Source organism: Ambystoma mexicanum, chromosome 6q (assembly GCF_040938575.1).
Source record: "Ambystoma mexicanum isolate Mex_15411 chromosome 6q, UKY_AmexF1_1, whole genome shotgun sequence".
Lineage (NCBI taxonomy): Eukaryota > Metazoa > Chordata > Amphibia > Caudata > Ambystomatidae > Ambystoma > Ambystoma mexicanum.
Genome location: NC_090937.1, coordinates 1,655,099,253 through 1,655,115,139, shown reverse-complemented (window position 1 = coordinate 1,655,115,139; position 15,887 = coordinate 1,655,099,253). Strand labels below are relative to the sequence as shown.

General features: G+C 44.6%; 1 protein-coding gene across 2 annotated transcripts in view; it reads right to left on the bottom strand.

Annotated features, from left to right (window-relative positions):
- TTC31 (tetratricopeptide repeat domain 31) overlaps positions 1–15,887 on the bottom strand; it is a 317,092-nt gene that overhangs the window by 109,078 nt on the left and 192,127 nt on the right. For both annotated transcript variants that reach the window (XM_069632487.1, XM_069632488.1), the window contains one exon: positions 14,917–14,962. In XM_069632487.1, coding sequence (XP_069488588.1) covers positions 14,917–14,962 — 46 coding nt within the window. The remainder of the gene's footprint in view (positions 1–14,916; positions 14,963–15,887) is intronic.

Here is a 15,887-nt window from a genome sequence, read left to right as displayed (position 1 = left end):
CAAATCTAGCGCTTCCTAGCTTGGGGAGTGCTCCTTTCTATCCTTTTGAATTACTGAAATTCACTTGTGCGGCCCAAACAGCTTGTGCTCCTCAGGTAGGCTCTCTTGAGGTCTTGGAATCTTCTTCAATACTGACTGTTCAACTAACTTTTCCTAACAAGATTGCATCAGAACTATAACTGGCATATTGAGTGTGACTGTCCTGGCTCCCTAAAGGTATCCCTCCTGAACCCTATTGGCTTTGGCAGTTCTTGTTCCATATAACGGTTTTAATTGTTTACACACTTATGGATGGGGAAGAGACTTCCTACATCCCTGTGGGAGTAAAGACTATTGTTACAGTGCTATAGTGTCCTAATCTACATTTCCCCCTCCAAACTCAATATTGGATGGTGACCCCTAAGTGCTACTACAGACCTTGATTGATGTCACTCTCTGTGCTTGAAATGTTTTAGTACAAAAAGAAAGTACTGACCTGCATTATTGCTGCTTGAATAACTATTCTGAAATTCTACTTGATGTTACTATTAGTTGCTGCATATTTAGTGTGATTCTTTTGCTTTGTGTGTATAAATAATTTTAATATAACCTTTAAGGGTATAAGTATTTACTTGAATACTTGCGTTTACCGATTTCATTGTACTGCTCTACAGCTCACATTACATCTTCCAAGATAAGCAGGTTGCTCAGCAACTCTACCAACTTGTGTAATACAGGCCTATGTTAAAAGGTGGGTCACTTATACCAAGTAGATAAGTCTTGTAAAGTCCCATACCAGTTGTACTCAAAATCTTACCCAACATTGGTTCACCCTCTTACCCAGATGGGCTTAAAAAAAATACAGGAAAGCCAAATCAGAAAAAAATAAAAAATTGACGCCACTTAAGAAAACCCTTGAACATTAACCCCTACCTGGGAAGCTCACAAAGTGTACAAAAAGGCTGCAGTTGCATTAAAAGCCCATCACATCAGGGAACAAATTCAGGAAGCGACTAACAAACCCAAACAACTATTTCTGTTCAGTAAAAACCTCACTTACTCCGCGTGCTCACTTCAAGGCCTGAATCCCCCACGTTCCCCCTGAATTTGGTATGGGCTTTCAATAAATGTTTAATTTAAAAAAATGCTAACATTTAAAAGAATATAACCAAGTAGATCGTCTGACCCCTGTTGAACTGCTGGTTGACCCCCAAAATGTGTCTCTTTCGCCCTCGACAAAAGTTAGATGACATTGTGCTACTACTCCTTCATAAGGTTAAACCAATGCAAGGTAAGCTGGACTTCTTCCAACTAAAGTTTCTAGTCACCTGGCCACAAATACAGTAAAAATGGTCACACATCTAGTTAGTCTCTCAGGCAAGGAAAGGTCCCCCGATCGCTGATGCACAACTTCATAACTTTGTGGATCATCATAAACTCTTGGACTTCAATCAGGCTTTTGACCCCAGCACGGAACCCGCGTCGGCATAGAGCCCGGAACCCACATGGGCATGGAGCCGTTTGGGATGATATTCTTGCCCATGCCACCAGAGGCTACCTTGGACTGCTGTTCATGCTCGGCTGATCAGTGCAGTCTGATCAGCCAGATACTGTGAATCACTCCATTCTATTGTCTGGCCAGAACATTCTTACAGGGATGAAGGATTATGGACTCTTGGTTCAAGAGTTTTATAAAAGACAGTCTAAATGGTGACTATTAGGAGATTTATTTAGGATCATGTGAATCCAAGTTGCAGAGTGCTTTCGCAGGCTAAGGGGTGCTCTGTGTGTGTGGCCAGAGAAAGGGGCTGTCCAGTGCCAATCCACATCTCTGATGCATGAATGTCTGTTGCAGGGCAGATGTGGCTGACTAACCATTATTGGATAGTTTTAGGCAAGATTGTGTGCAGTATCCTTTGGGAGACTACAGCAACCTTGACCTCCTGGTAATAGGAACCCAACCTTCTGTACTACACAGGTTGGCAGTGGGGCTGAGCAGCCAGGCTTACCTCAAGAGGAGTCAATGTGAGCTGCAGGGTTGTAACACAGAGTTTCACAGTGACAAGTATTCAAACAAACCTACACTCAAGGTTTCTTGTTTAAACAATTATTAATGTATTTAACAGTTATATAAGCCTTCTTCAGAAGGGAGCAAAATATGTAACACTTAACAAATATATTTGTTAGGGAGAATTCTCAGAAATGTGCCAATTCCTCTCTACCTTAGAGATACGCAGCAACTTTGCTGGATTTTGAGGACTTGAATTTTTTTTCCTGGAAACAGCTAGACCCTTTTTCCCCACTCTCTCATGTATTTTAAATGGGATTTTGTACTCTGTTTCTCTTTTGGTTAAGGAGTCTGAAACTCCATATGCATCATCTTTTACATTGTGTCACACAACACCTTCAGGGTGTCGGCGGTGGCAGGAAGCGAAGGAGGAAACTCCCTGTGCTTAGTCTCCTAGGAGAACAAAATGCACTCTTGGGTGATTGGCCGGCTGGCTGTCCGGCAAGGAAAGTCACCCTCCTGGGTGACTGATAGCTAATGGGAGAAACCAGCATAAAAGGCGAGGCTTTTTGGCTTGGAAGGCAGAGTCGACCACTGGACGAAGGAATCCGAAGAAGAACTTGAAGAGGACACCTGCTGCAACTCCTGGACCGTTGCTTTGCCCGGTGAAGCCCTGCTGCTATCCAGTCCAAGAAACAAACTAAACATGTGAACTTTGCAAATAAACCAGCTAAAAGCAATCAATCATGTCCACCTGTTGCAATAAAAAACTTCAAGGACTTGGCGCTTAAACAGCCCATCATCCAAGATCCAAAACAAATACGCCAACAATTGATAGAAAATGAAGACTCTTCTACAAGCATGGAATCGGATGAAGACAGACAAAAATCAGAAAGTCCTCTTTTGCCCCAAATTCCATAAATAAGCCTAAAAATATCCTAAACCACCTTGGATTTGGAGGCACTAATGAACCTTTCGGTGTATTCCGCAGATTGGGACGAGGTCCTTGAGATTGATGCCTCCTTGGAAGATCGGCTTAAGGCATTAAAAAACAAACGATGCTTGGGCATCTTCACCCAGCATCCTATTGAAGGCGATCAACTTCGAAGGCATTGATGATGAGTCTGTTAGTGACTGACTGCGAGGATTTTAAAAAAATGCCCCAGCCCTCAACTACAAAACCTCAACCCAGAACGAGAATTGTATCCAGAGTTCACATGAACAGATCCTCCAGCGAGGATTCACCGCTTCCGTTGGGCAGGAGATTTATGATGCAGGATCAAAACAGTAGGGCCAAAGTTAAGCAACCAAAGGGGCTGACCAAGAACTATAACGCGGACAACAGACAAGTTAGAACAGCCCTGCAAAGGAGACTATTTCAGATTCCAACTGCATGGAACTATGCAGAATCCTTTGTATTAAAGACAATCTAGTTCTAAATGGAGCTAACATCTTGAGGCTCTTCCGCAGTATTGATGCACTCTCTGGACTCAACACAAAAGATTTATCATTAGTAGAGTTTCCGGATAAATCGAATTATGATAAAGCCACAATACATCTTGCTTCCATGGATGTGAAAACTCTACTACAGCAAAACTCTGAACTACTGAAGAACATGGGTTTTCCCTAACCGCTAGATCAACCTCGAACCTAGGAAGAAGAGAGGAGGCCAAATTCTATGACCAGATGCCACCTAAATCTCATCATCCTAACAGCTACAATTTTGATGCGGGGAGCGGGAAGACTGACAACATGGACAGCGACTGTTCCTTGAACCCAAACCAATTTAGATGTGATGAAGGATCGAGTAAAATAAATAAGGGCTAATTCAGAATCACGATCAATAACCATACTGCCTCAAAGAACGCTTCTGGTGCACCACGAGGGACATGGGGTGATAGGGCTGGGGAAAAATGGGACTGGCTGGCCGGCTCATTGGCCAGAAGATCATAATGCCAAGGCACAGGCGACAATTAACCCCCCGCCACCACATCCACTTGGGTTGTTGGAACACGCATGGTTTTAAACATCTACTGGGTGATGGTAGTATTCGACTGGAGATCTTGAGGTCATTTGATTGCAGGAGACGTGGCTGTATGTTCAGCCTATCATCAAGGACTTCGTCATCCTCATGAACCCAGCAATAAAAGGCACGAAGGGTAGACCAATGGCAGGCCTATTGACCGCTCTCAACGAAAGCTGTGGCCTGCGGGTGGCCAGGTCAAAGAACATTTCACCATTTATTCAGATCACCCTACTGGTATATCAAATTGGTAAAGAGGAGGCTCTGAGGCGGATCCTTTTGTGTAACTTGTATTGGAACTGCAACAACCCTGCAGCCAAGAACTTCATGGACCAGTTAATGGAGGAGGTTGACTCTGCAATGATGGACTACTCCAACTTGAATGTGATCTTATGTGGGGACCTAAATATTCATGGTTTCAATAATCATGAGTCATAAATCTCTATGCGAGTAATCTACAAGAAGCTGAAAAACGAGGTCTGTCATTTAGGAAGGAGTGCCAGCTGAGAAATATCTCATTACTAAATGGCATTACATTGGGGGACATCCCACCAAATCCAACCTGGAAGAGGGCACGTTTCTCACATTTTAGACTACTTTCTTGCCTCCGACACCCTTCACTGTAGAGTAGTGGCCTTGACGATCATCGAAACTCCACAGAGTGACCACAATATGTTGAAATTAACACTTGAACTGGGCAGGACATCAAAGTCTCCGCCAGATGGGGATGCCTTGGAAGTACAGCCTGGAAGAAACAGAATAAGATTACTGAGGGAAAATGTATCAACATTATCTAAAAATCTAAGACAATGGCAGGCCGGAAGACAGATTATACGCTATCCTTGGCCATCTTTAGCGAAAAATCTAGCCCAGGAAGATCAAAGGGCTTCTGCCACAAACATACTTTCAACCATGCAGTTGCCACAAGAAAAAGGAAGCTAAAAAAGTTGCAAAGAGCGCTGAAGAAAAATCCTTCCCCGGCATCACTTGTGGCTGTCAAGAAAATGAGGATTGCGCACAATAATTGTGTAAGACAGCATAGGCAATCTCTATTGCAATCGAATGCCGAACATATGCTGGAATTAGTTGCATCTAAAAAGTGAAATGTGGCAAATCTTTAACATGCTAGACGCACCTCAACAGAGTCATTTCCAACCCTATTCCGGCGAAGGACTGGATGGACCATTTCCCCAAGCTCTTCTCAAAGCCCACCCTGCAAGCTTCAAAGGCTGCAGAAAACTGCTCAAACTGGGAGTTTGAAACTGAAAGGGAAGATATCCTTGCCCTAATTAAATCGTCGAACAATTCCAGAGCGGCGGGTCCTGATGGCCTCACGAATCTGTCACTAAAACAATATCCTGAGGAATGGGCAACTTTCTTACACCAACATTTTCTACTGGTGAAAATAAAACGCTGTATCCCGGCCACCTGGACGAAATCCATCATTGTACCGATCTTCAAGAAGGGTGATCGGTCTGTGGCCGCAAATTACAGACCTATCGCTCTCTTGGATGTTATCAGTAAGCTTTTTGCGGCCTTGATCTCGAATCCCCCTACGGCCTGGAGCTTGCCAGCATCGGGGTGGCTGGCAAGCAGGGCTTGAAAAGGGAATCGGAACAGCGTTAAACCTCTTTCTGATAAATTACCTGAAACTGAGAACGGTAAAAAAGAACAGTAAAAACGTATATCTCGCATCAGTGGACTTGTCTCATGCCTTTGATTCAGTAAATCGAAAGAAACTTTGGCAGAAGCTGAAAGTCAGGGGGTGCCCCCCCCTGACATATGCGAGGCTATGGAGGCCCTTCATAACACAACAAGCATTCAAATCAAGCTGAACCAAAAGGGAGACCTGTCAAACTCCATCAAAACAGGAGTGGGCCTCAAGCAAGGGTGTCGACTAGCCCTAGCAATCTTTAAATTATACATCTCAGACATGGGTGACGCCTTTACGGAAATTAGATGCTTCCCCCCCCCCTTGCATTGCGGGCTCCCCAATTAATAGTTTATTGTACGCAGATGTGATTCTTCTAGATGAAACTCTAATCGGGCTCCAGCAACAATTGAATGCCCTAGCTCTCTTTTTATCTTCCAATGATCTAAGAGTAAACGCCACCAAATCAATGGTGCTTACCTTGGGGAAGACAAGACGCAATCTCATGAAGTTTAAGGGTTGGCACATAAATGGTGACCAGATCCGAGAGACATCAGAATTGCTCTAGGCAAGACTGATCAAACGCAGATGTTGTCAATTTACATTGACACCTTTGCTCCGTTTTTACACCATGAAGGTAGTCCCCATTGTGACCTATGGGGCCGAGTGCTCTCTCCAGATGAGCTGGAAGATATGACAAATCTTAGAGGGCCTATTTTTGGAGAGCCGTACTTGACCTCCCTAACTGTATACCTGTGGCTGTAATAAGAAAAGAGTTTGGACTGACTTCTCTCATTACTTATGTCAGCTGGAAAACTATCTTTCTATCGCAAATGCTTACTGCCTCCACCAGATAGCGGTTTTGGACTGTTGGGCCAAGCACTGAAGTCAGAAAGAGCCTTTACTTGTTGAATGGAGCACCAAATTTTTGAGCCTGTTGGACTCAATAGACTACTGCGAAACCATCTATTGAAAATCCAGATCTTGTAAAGAAACGGCTGTATGAGCATGATTGGATCGAGTCCTTAGTGCTGGCGCAGACATCCAAACTCTATGGCAAATACTGCATTGCTTTGAACAAACGAGGCCCAACTTTGCTGTATCTGAGTAAGTTTCCTTCGGCGGAGATGCGACAGCAATTTCTCAGACTTCGCTTTAACATCTTTCCGACCAAAGAAATTCTTGAAGCAAGAAAACAGAAAAGCACGAGAGACTATAAATGTCGACTCTGTGGTCATCCAATGGAAACACTTCGCCATCTCATTATGAGTTGTCAGGGCATCATGGACATTCGTCGCAATCTACTGGGGAGATTTTTTGTAAACAATCGAACCTCAACAAAGAAAGACGTTTGATTACAGCTGCTACGGGCTCAAGGTTAGCTATAACTTTTGCCCTGCTAGAGATGGTCTCAATCATTTTAAAAAAACTTGATGGAGAAAAGTGAGCAAGTTTATTTCTGCTTAACAAGACTGAAAGAAGCTGCCAACTCTGGCTGAACTGGTCCTTCCCTCGTCTCCTTTTTACCTGTTTTTTTCTCCTTTCTTTTATTTTTCTCCCCTTTTCCTTTTTCCTTTTCACAACAATTGACTGTAATAATTGTATTGTATATTTTCAGAGTCATGAAATGTTTTCAGAGTTATGGAATTTTCATTTACGTAATTCTTTTCTCTTTTTCTTTAATTTTTTCTTCTCATTTTTTTCTTTTCATGCTGAATTTGAACTGTAACTGGTAAAAAGCTTCTTTTGAAGGTAACACTAATAATTAAAAAAAAAAATTTTAAAAAGAGAAGATTGCCAGTTGCGAGCGCTGACCGTCCCCATTGCAGTGCAGGAGTCCCCAGAAGTCCTCCCTCTTGTCCCCACGACTGAGGCACAGGAACACCAGGCTCTGCAGAGCTGCATAGGAACCGAAGTCATCTGCTGCTCTTTTCTTCAACCTAAAAAGGTATTGTAAAGTCTGAGAGAACTTACTTCTTGTTGTGCCACCTTGCTTGTCCTCGTTGGAGACTTGTCACGGTTACCCCTGTAGAGTTGCTACCTGCTTCTTTACCTTACAGGCCTAATCAGCTTGTGGCCCTACTTTGAATGTCTTATTCTGCAAAGACTTCTAAAACATTGTGCAAGAGTTTTTTTACTTAACTGCAAGAAGTGCTTCAGTTCACCTTGCCTTTGGTCAATTTAACATTGGCTGGCCTGTCTCCCTGAATGACTCTCTCCTCAGGTGTTGTGTCTTCCTTCCAGGAAGGGGGTGAACTAATTTTGCATTGGGGGTTACCAAAAGTACTTACCGGTTTCAGAATATTTGTGTGATGTTACGGTCACCTGGTCTCTGAGGAGGCGTTGGGGCACGGTTGCAGGAGTCAGATCACCCCCTTCAGGTTTCTCCCCCTGCGGACAAGCTGCGTGTGGCGACAATTGCTGGCAGTGCTACTGTGTGGATATGAGAAAACATGAGTGCGCTGATTGGTGACTGTTGTACCTTGCAAACCCCAAGGTGCGATTTCTGTGGGCACTTATCGGCCCATAAGGCTCACCTGGTAAGTTTGAATGATGAGCTCTCCATCCTGCTACTTCTGGCAGGGGCGCTTGTTGATGGGATCTAGTTCCTTCACTGATCCCTGATGAATAGTAGTCCAGTCCAGATGCGACTATGCTTCTCCGGTTTGGTGGTAAGTGTCTCTCAAGGTCTCTTGCCTTTTCCCCTTTCTTGTTTCTGCCTTGATGCAATTGCTCTCAATGTTGTTGTTCCTGAATAACGTTCCTCTCGGTTTTCGTTCAAATAGATGGAAATGCGGCCCAACAGCTGCTGTGGAGGCGCGGAACGCGGCCGAGCGGAAGATGGATGAAACCGCAATGTCCGACAACAGCTGAGTGATGGTTTAAGGGAAAGCGCAAGGTTTGATGGTAGCGCGACCTTAAACTTAATGTCTGTTAAGTGTCTAACCTTGCTTTCGCTTTTATTTGCAGGTGCTGCGGTTGGAGCGCGTTGTGCCGCGGTGCCAAGATGATTATGTCTGTGCTCCAAGATGTTTGCAGGTGAGCTGCAGTGCCAGGAAGACGATGTCCGTGCTCCGAGATGTTTGCAGGTGAGCCGCAGTGCCAAGAAGATATATGCGCTCCGAGATGTTTGCAGGTGACCCACAGTGCCAGGAAGAAGTGTACAGGGGAGGGCAGAATTCTCCAGGTGGTAAGTATGGAGGCAGATGACAGGACTTCCCAAGGTAAGTAGAATCCCAGGCGGCGATGAGCGTTATGCTGCATGGAAGTGCAGAATAACACGAAGCGTCTGCCTCAGGGATTGGAGCAGTTTACATAGCTGTGATCGTGGGCACGCCCTCTAGGCTTGGCTTGCCTGCCACTCATAGTGAGTTAGCATGTGCCAAGCAACCCAATAGCAGCAGCCCCACCCAAGAATGCACGTGGGGCTGTTGTGAAGATGAAAGTTCAAATGCTAAAAACACACAGTGCACCCGAAATGAGGTGCTATGTCCATAATAAAGATGTTTTTTGACCCGAATGAATTGTCGCATTTATTGTTCTTTACGAGCCTGGTGCCAAAGACGCCAGGACTGTGTTCATCCGGGCTCACTGTGTGTGTGACCTTCTAAGGTCTGCGCCCTTGGCCCGAGGACCAGGACATGTGATCTCTTGTTTTGTTCCAATAACCTTTTTCCTTTAACATATTCCTAAACTGATTCTAAATTCAGCAGTGAAATATTAATGCCCCCAGCACCCCAACTATTGAAGTCACCTGAGGGTGTAGGCAGTGTCTGTGGGCCATCCCAAATGGGTACTTGCTGATTTAGAAATATTAAAAGTGTGTATTTTTGAAGTGTATTTGAGGGTTACTGTTATACTGCCCCTTCTGAAGAAGTCTTATTCTAACTGACTGATAAATTAATAATTGTTTAATCAAAAAACTGTGTGTGTAAGAGTTAATTTGAATACTTCTCACTGTGAATCGCTGTATAACTCCCATACAGTTCACTTTGACCCCTCTTGAGATAAGCCTGGCTGCTCACTCAACCTGTATAGACTGTATAGTCTGTATGTACAGACTTATACCAAAGGTTGGGTTCCTATTGCCAGGAAGTCATGGTTGTTGTAGTGTACCCAAAGGGTACTACTGCATACAATCTTGCCTAACAATACTTCAAAACACTTAATTTCTCTAATCAGATGATACCCATTGGGCATGGCACACAGACACTTCCTACACCCTCAGGTGACTTAAATAGCTAGGACACTGTGGACATTGGTTTATCACTGGTACATTAAGAGCAATACCGAGTTTGGTGCAAAGGTTAGATTGGGGAATAAAACAAAGGTTAACAAATTATCCATAAACAAGTAAGTACTTTTTGAACCCTCCAATGCAAAGTAAATGTAACCCTTTCCTGGGGGGAAAGGTAAAGGCATAGAGTGAGAGGTAAGAAGAGTCTCAGGGAGCCAGGACAGCCAATGTTAGTTGAGCCAGTCTAGGGGCGCTAAAGATCCTCTTTGCAGGCAAGTAAAAGTCTTGCACAATGTTTTTCGAAAGGTTTGTAGAAATAAGATTCACTTGAAGGGCTACAAGCTGGGAGGCTTGTGAGGGGCAAAGCTGCAAGCAACTCTGCAATGGCAACCAAGACCAGTCAACTAAGAGCAAGTAAGGCTACACAAGAAGTCCTCTTAGGTTACAGTAGCTTTGGTTAGAAGAAATGGTTCCAGCTGGCTTCTGTTCCTGTGTGGCTCTGCAGATCTTGTTCCTGGGCCTCAGTGGTGGGGCCAAGAGGGAGGACGTCTGGGAACACCGGCAACACAATGGGAAGGTTGGTGGCAACAATGGAAATACTTCAATTCAGCGGCACTTTGCGGTTTCAGCTCCTCAAGTCTACAGCAAATAGTAACACTGCAGTTCTCGGATACCACTTCAGACGTTCCTCCTATCTGGGGTCCAGTACTTAGTTGAAATGGCTCAGGCGCGGTTGGTCCTGCTTCAGGGAAGTCCAGAGGATCTTCCTGGCACTCTAGTCCAACTTCAAAGTGATGCACTCGATCTGGTGTTCCTTTTCATGGCACTTCGGTTCCAGCAGCAGCATAAGTACAGCCAGCTCTGAGAGGATGTCCAGATGAGTTCACTTTGGGGTTGATTCGGGAGAAGTCGTCCTTGCAGGGTTTCTTTCGTTGAAACGAATTCAGAGCTTCAGCACAGCAGCAGTGCTTCACCGGGCAAACCAATGGTCCAGGAGTTGCAGCAGGCGTCTCTTCCAAGTTCTTCTTCAGATTCCTTCGTCCAGTGGTCGACTGCCTTCCAAGCCAAAAAGCCTTGACTTATGCAGGTTTCGCCCATTCATTCCAGCCTAGCTGTCAATCACACAGCAGGGTGGCTGTCCTCCAAGGACAGCCAGCCAATCACCTTTGGGTGCAGTCCTGTAACCAAGGAGACTAAGCACAGGTAGTTTCGGGCACCTCCCTCACTTCTTGCCCCTGCCAGACATACTGAGGCCAGAGGCAGGATTCACTCTCGAATCCTGCCAAAGACAAAACAAAGACCACACCTGGTTTGGCGCGCAGAGTAAATCTTGAGAAGGACCTTTACAACATGAAATGGTGAAAAAAGAAGACTGGGCCATTTTGACAAAATGGGCACCTATGGGTGTCTTACTGCGGCGCAGCCCGCGGTAAAAACACACCATGGTAGTAAAAAGTAAACCACTGCCACCAGCCATTAGTTGTAGAAAGGATAACATAAAAATGTTACATGAGAAGCTAAACAAAGGGGATACTAAGTAACCCCTCGGGCAACCTATGGTAAGATGTGTGTGCTGGGTCTAGAAAATTACAAAATGTAAGTCAATTTCACTTCGCTGCTCTTGGAAACAGTAGTTTTACCAAGAGAAGGTATTTAAACCTTTGGCAAGAGACTTCCCTGTGCCACTGCACTGAAGGTGCTGTGTGCCTCAATGCAAAGATGATGCCAATGGAGTTTGTCAGTCTCCAAAGTCAAAAGAAACAGAGTTCAAATCTCAGAAAAATACATGAGAGTGGGGAAGAAAGGGCTCATTCTCCCCAGGTTAGAAATTAAAATTCCTAAAGTCCAACAAAAGAGCTGGTGGTCTCTAAGGTAGAAGGGAATTGGCACATTTGAGAATTCTCCCCAACAGATGGACTGTTTGAATGGTGCAAATCCTTACCATTGGTGGGCTTGGGATTGCTCCCAGCCAATACCTTGGATAGAACTAGGGCTCCTGCAGCCATTCCACAGATCACTGAGGGAACCAAGACACCCATGAAGAGCAGCCAACGACCAGAAGACGCCCTCTGCAGCTGTCCAGCAGACTCCAGTAATGTCCCACTAAACCCCTGCTCCTCTGCCCGACCTCAAGACGACCCTTGTTCGGTGCTTCGACCCCTGGAGCGGTGGAAACTAGTCTCAACCCCTGCTCGAGGACCGGTGCTGGCTTATCCTTCAGATATCCTTCTTAGAATAGGTAGACCAACCAGCTCTCTCCTGGGCTAACTCGCTGCAACCGCCGCCATTCCGAGTGCATCCTTGGAACATCTATAATCTGTGTAACAAGACGTCTGCTCCTGCAGTTTCAGCCTTCTTGCACCAACGGAGACGGTGTTGGGCCTGCCCAGTGGAGATCGCACATCACCAGACCACGGTGATTCCCACTGCAACACCTTCAATCCAATGAGTTGTCCTGAGATGGTCTGCATCTTTGTTTGGGCGTTTTACTGAAAGATGTATGGAATCCATTCCTGTGTACTGCTAATGACCAAATCCCGGCTCCGAAAAGGACTTCTGCACCCACAACCCCGAAGATAGGGTCCCTAACAGATTCTAGAACACAAGGCGTGGTCTGAGTCACTAGGAAGTTTACATACCAGTTTCTGTCCCGTGTCCTCCATAGCGTTACCTCGGCTTTGTCCGGTCCCTAACTTTGGTTGGTGGAGGCCTGATAAAGGATCCCTTCGAAGGACTATCCCCAATGATTTATTTACCTGAAGACTGTCTGCTAGGTTTCTAGGATAACATTTGGCCATGATGTGTGGACACCAGTTCCTTAGTCTTTGACCCCGTTTCCTTGTTTGGCTTCTAGACTTCCTTCTAGGCTGTTCCTCTTCGTGGTCTCCCTTTGCTGGCTGCAGAACAGTTTATGAATTGCTAGTTTTATCTCTGAAACCCTCTGTGACCAACCACTTTGAGATAAAGCCCTTGCCTGGCAGAATGGCGCATCTCTGCCATTCCACTTCAGCTCAGACTTCTCTCATCTCAGATTGTCTTCATCAGTTCCCGTGGTGGGACCGTTAGTGGCCAACTGGCTGCCTACGCTTCTCAAGCTGCCCGATATCCTTGGAGCGGTTCCTAAATCACCCTCATACCCTTCATTGCAGCTTCACCTGCTGATTGTTTATCATAGGCAGAAAGATTCTACTTTTTGCTGATACATAGCAGAAGATACAAGGTTAAAATCCCCCCACCCCCCACCCAGAGTACTGCATCCCGTCTTCAGCCCTGTAACAGTATCCCCAGGCTTATGGGTTCTCTTGCCTCTTCTGAGCCGTTGCCCAGGTCCAGGTCCATTCCTCAGATTTTTCAGGGGGCCCCATGGTTACTGGAGCAGCAAGGTGTTGTAGGGCCACCTTTGCCGTGGTTTGCATTGACCCCAATTGACACCCCCCCTTACTGCTCAGATACCTTCCTTTTCTTGCCTATGAATGTGATCCTGTGGATTACTATGAGGAACTTCTCCAAAATGTAAACCACCTACTAACGGGTCTAAAAAGGGCAGTTTCCTGGACTTAATTTGGGGGTCCCTGTAGTTTTACACCAAAGACTGGAATTTCAGCATTTACCTCGATTCTTTTAAAATAATTTGTATCACTGCACTCCTGTCTACTGCAATGTTGTAAATCACTGCACTCTGAGGTAAATGAAGTCCACCACTCAGGAAAGTAATGAATGGTAGATTTATTCCATGTTACCATGCCATCCTTAGTTAAGTTAGATTGTCAGTGAGCAACACTGGTAACACCCCACACGGCAGTAGAGATAATCTCCAACTGCCAAACATAGAATGTGCACACACAATCACGCACAAACGCTCCACATCTACAAGCCCATGCTTAGCATCCACAAGCTCCTTCAAAAACACACAAGCCTGTGTTACACATTACGACACACTCCTGTCTACTGACATGTCTTCAGTTACTGTGTCTTGCTACTGTTGTATTGATCTATTAATTTCAAGGATAGTAATCAGACCATGTAGGACTGATATTAGTCCAACTATATTCCCTACACTCCCTCTAGGCACTACACTGAGCAGAAGAGCTACATAGGCACCAACTATTCTTCTGTGTACTACGACTGGTGGCAATTACAGGGGACCTTTTGTGCACTGGCATTTTGGGTCCAGAAAATGACTGACTTAATTGCACCCCACCCCCAACCCTTCAGTCTAATATGCATTAAGTTTATACCACTAACAGGTCATACACTTTGGTGAGGAAGTATAGCTCAGGGCCAATGAGTTGGAAGCAAGACTATGCAGCGCAACACCGGTTTGAATCCCGATCCCGTGCTTAGAAACCACTCGCTGGTATTAAGCGCGTTCTAAAAACAAATATGATTTACAAAAATTATAATTACATTTAGCTTCAGAGTGAAGGGATAGACACAAGCTCTATTGTCTTTACATACATATGCACTACTCCAGTGCCCTTTTATGAGTTATCATTAATAAAACATACATTCTTCTGTGTACTGTACTCTCTTGGCGTGCCTGTTGGGAGTGCCAGCACTTGCCTCCTTTCCTCTATTGTGTCAAGCAGGACTGCTCTGCAGCTGCTCCCAATAAGGGGAGTTTAGTCCATCCTTTGGTTGTCACCCAGTCATTCCCTTGGGATGGAATGCCACACACACACACACACACACACACACACATTTAAGGGAGGGCTCCATAGAAGAGTATTTAGGATTGGCCCAATGTTAACTAGGAGGATATACAAGGTGAGGATTGGTGACAAGGGCTGTATTGTTTCAGGTTATTTAGCGCTGAGAACTTCTATAAGCAGTTGCAATTATTATGTTGGCCATCGGAAAAAGCATAAGAAAAAAAATAAAATGAGATTAATCATTTTTAAATTGCAAGCTACTAGCCAGACCTAAAATGTCATTGCCCCAGTGTGCACAAAAAAACATCTCTCACTCGTCAAAAGTGAATTATATTATAGAGATGGAGACAGGATCCGAACACTTACCAGCAAATTGATCACACTGTTCCTTGGGGTCAATTCCAGATACATACTAAAAAGAAACAAAGAAAAAAGTGTTCAACAATAAATAAGGAAGAAATGACAATAGTCCTGAAGAGAGTCAGGAGCTTAGATGGCAGCAAAGGACCTCATCTAATAGAAATCTCAATCAATAAATCCCACCACGAAGCACACTAGCTCTTTCACTAGCCACGGGGTCTTCCAGCTAGAATGCGGCCCGCTGTCATGGAGACCTTTATTACCATCCCCTAACTTGGCACTACAGGTGAACAGTGTACCAGTCATTTTTAATCCCCAAGAAAGGTCAGGTATTCTCAAAGATAACCCACAAAGAAGAGAAACGAGTCAATAAAGAAAGACCTTCACCATGGGTCTGTGCTGTGATCGCACCACTCCAGTGGTTCCCAAAAGAGCAGTGCCACAGGAAGGAGCTCTAATATTACACAGCTGGATCTTAAAAAGGTAAATAAGCCCCTTTCACTTTGCATGAATTACTACGTGCAGGGAAGTATGGATTACAAAAGGATATATTTTCGTATTTTGTAGTCGTTGAAACAAATTAATCTTATCCCCCCTATCCGGAACCAAAATTACTGAAAGCCCTGAAAAATCCTTTAACTACCATCATTAAAAAACAAAATGGTATACATCCAAATCTTATATGGATCCCTGTGGCGACTGAAATAGCCACACACTGGAATAATATTGAGCTGACAGCGTTTAGAGACTCCAAGCAAGTGAGCCCCAGAAGGGACTAAGCACAAGACGAGTAAAAAAAAATCATATGGTGCCAAGACATGGCAACAGTAATGGACTTGCAGGTCTTGCTGTGTTAGGGTACAAACTCATTTATTTTTTAATTTAATGTGTTACACTAATAAATATGACCCTTCAAACATATCAAAACACAAAATTTACATTAGCATGTGAGTAAAACAAGAATTAGAATACAATAT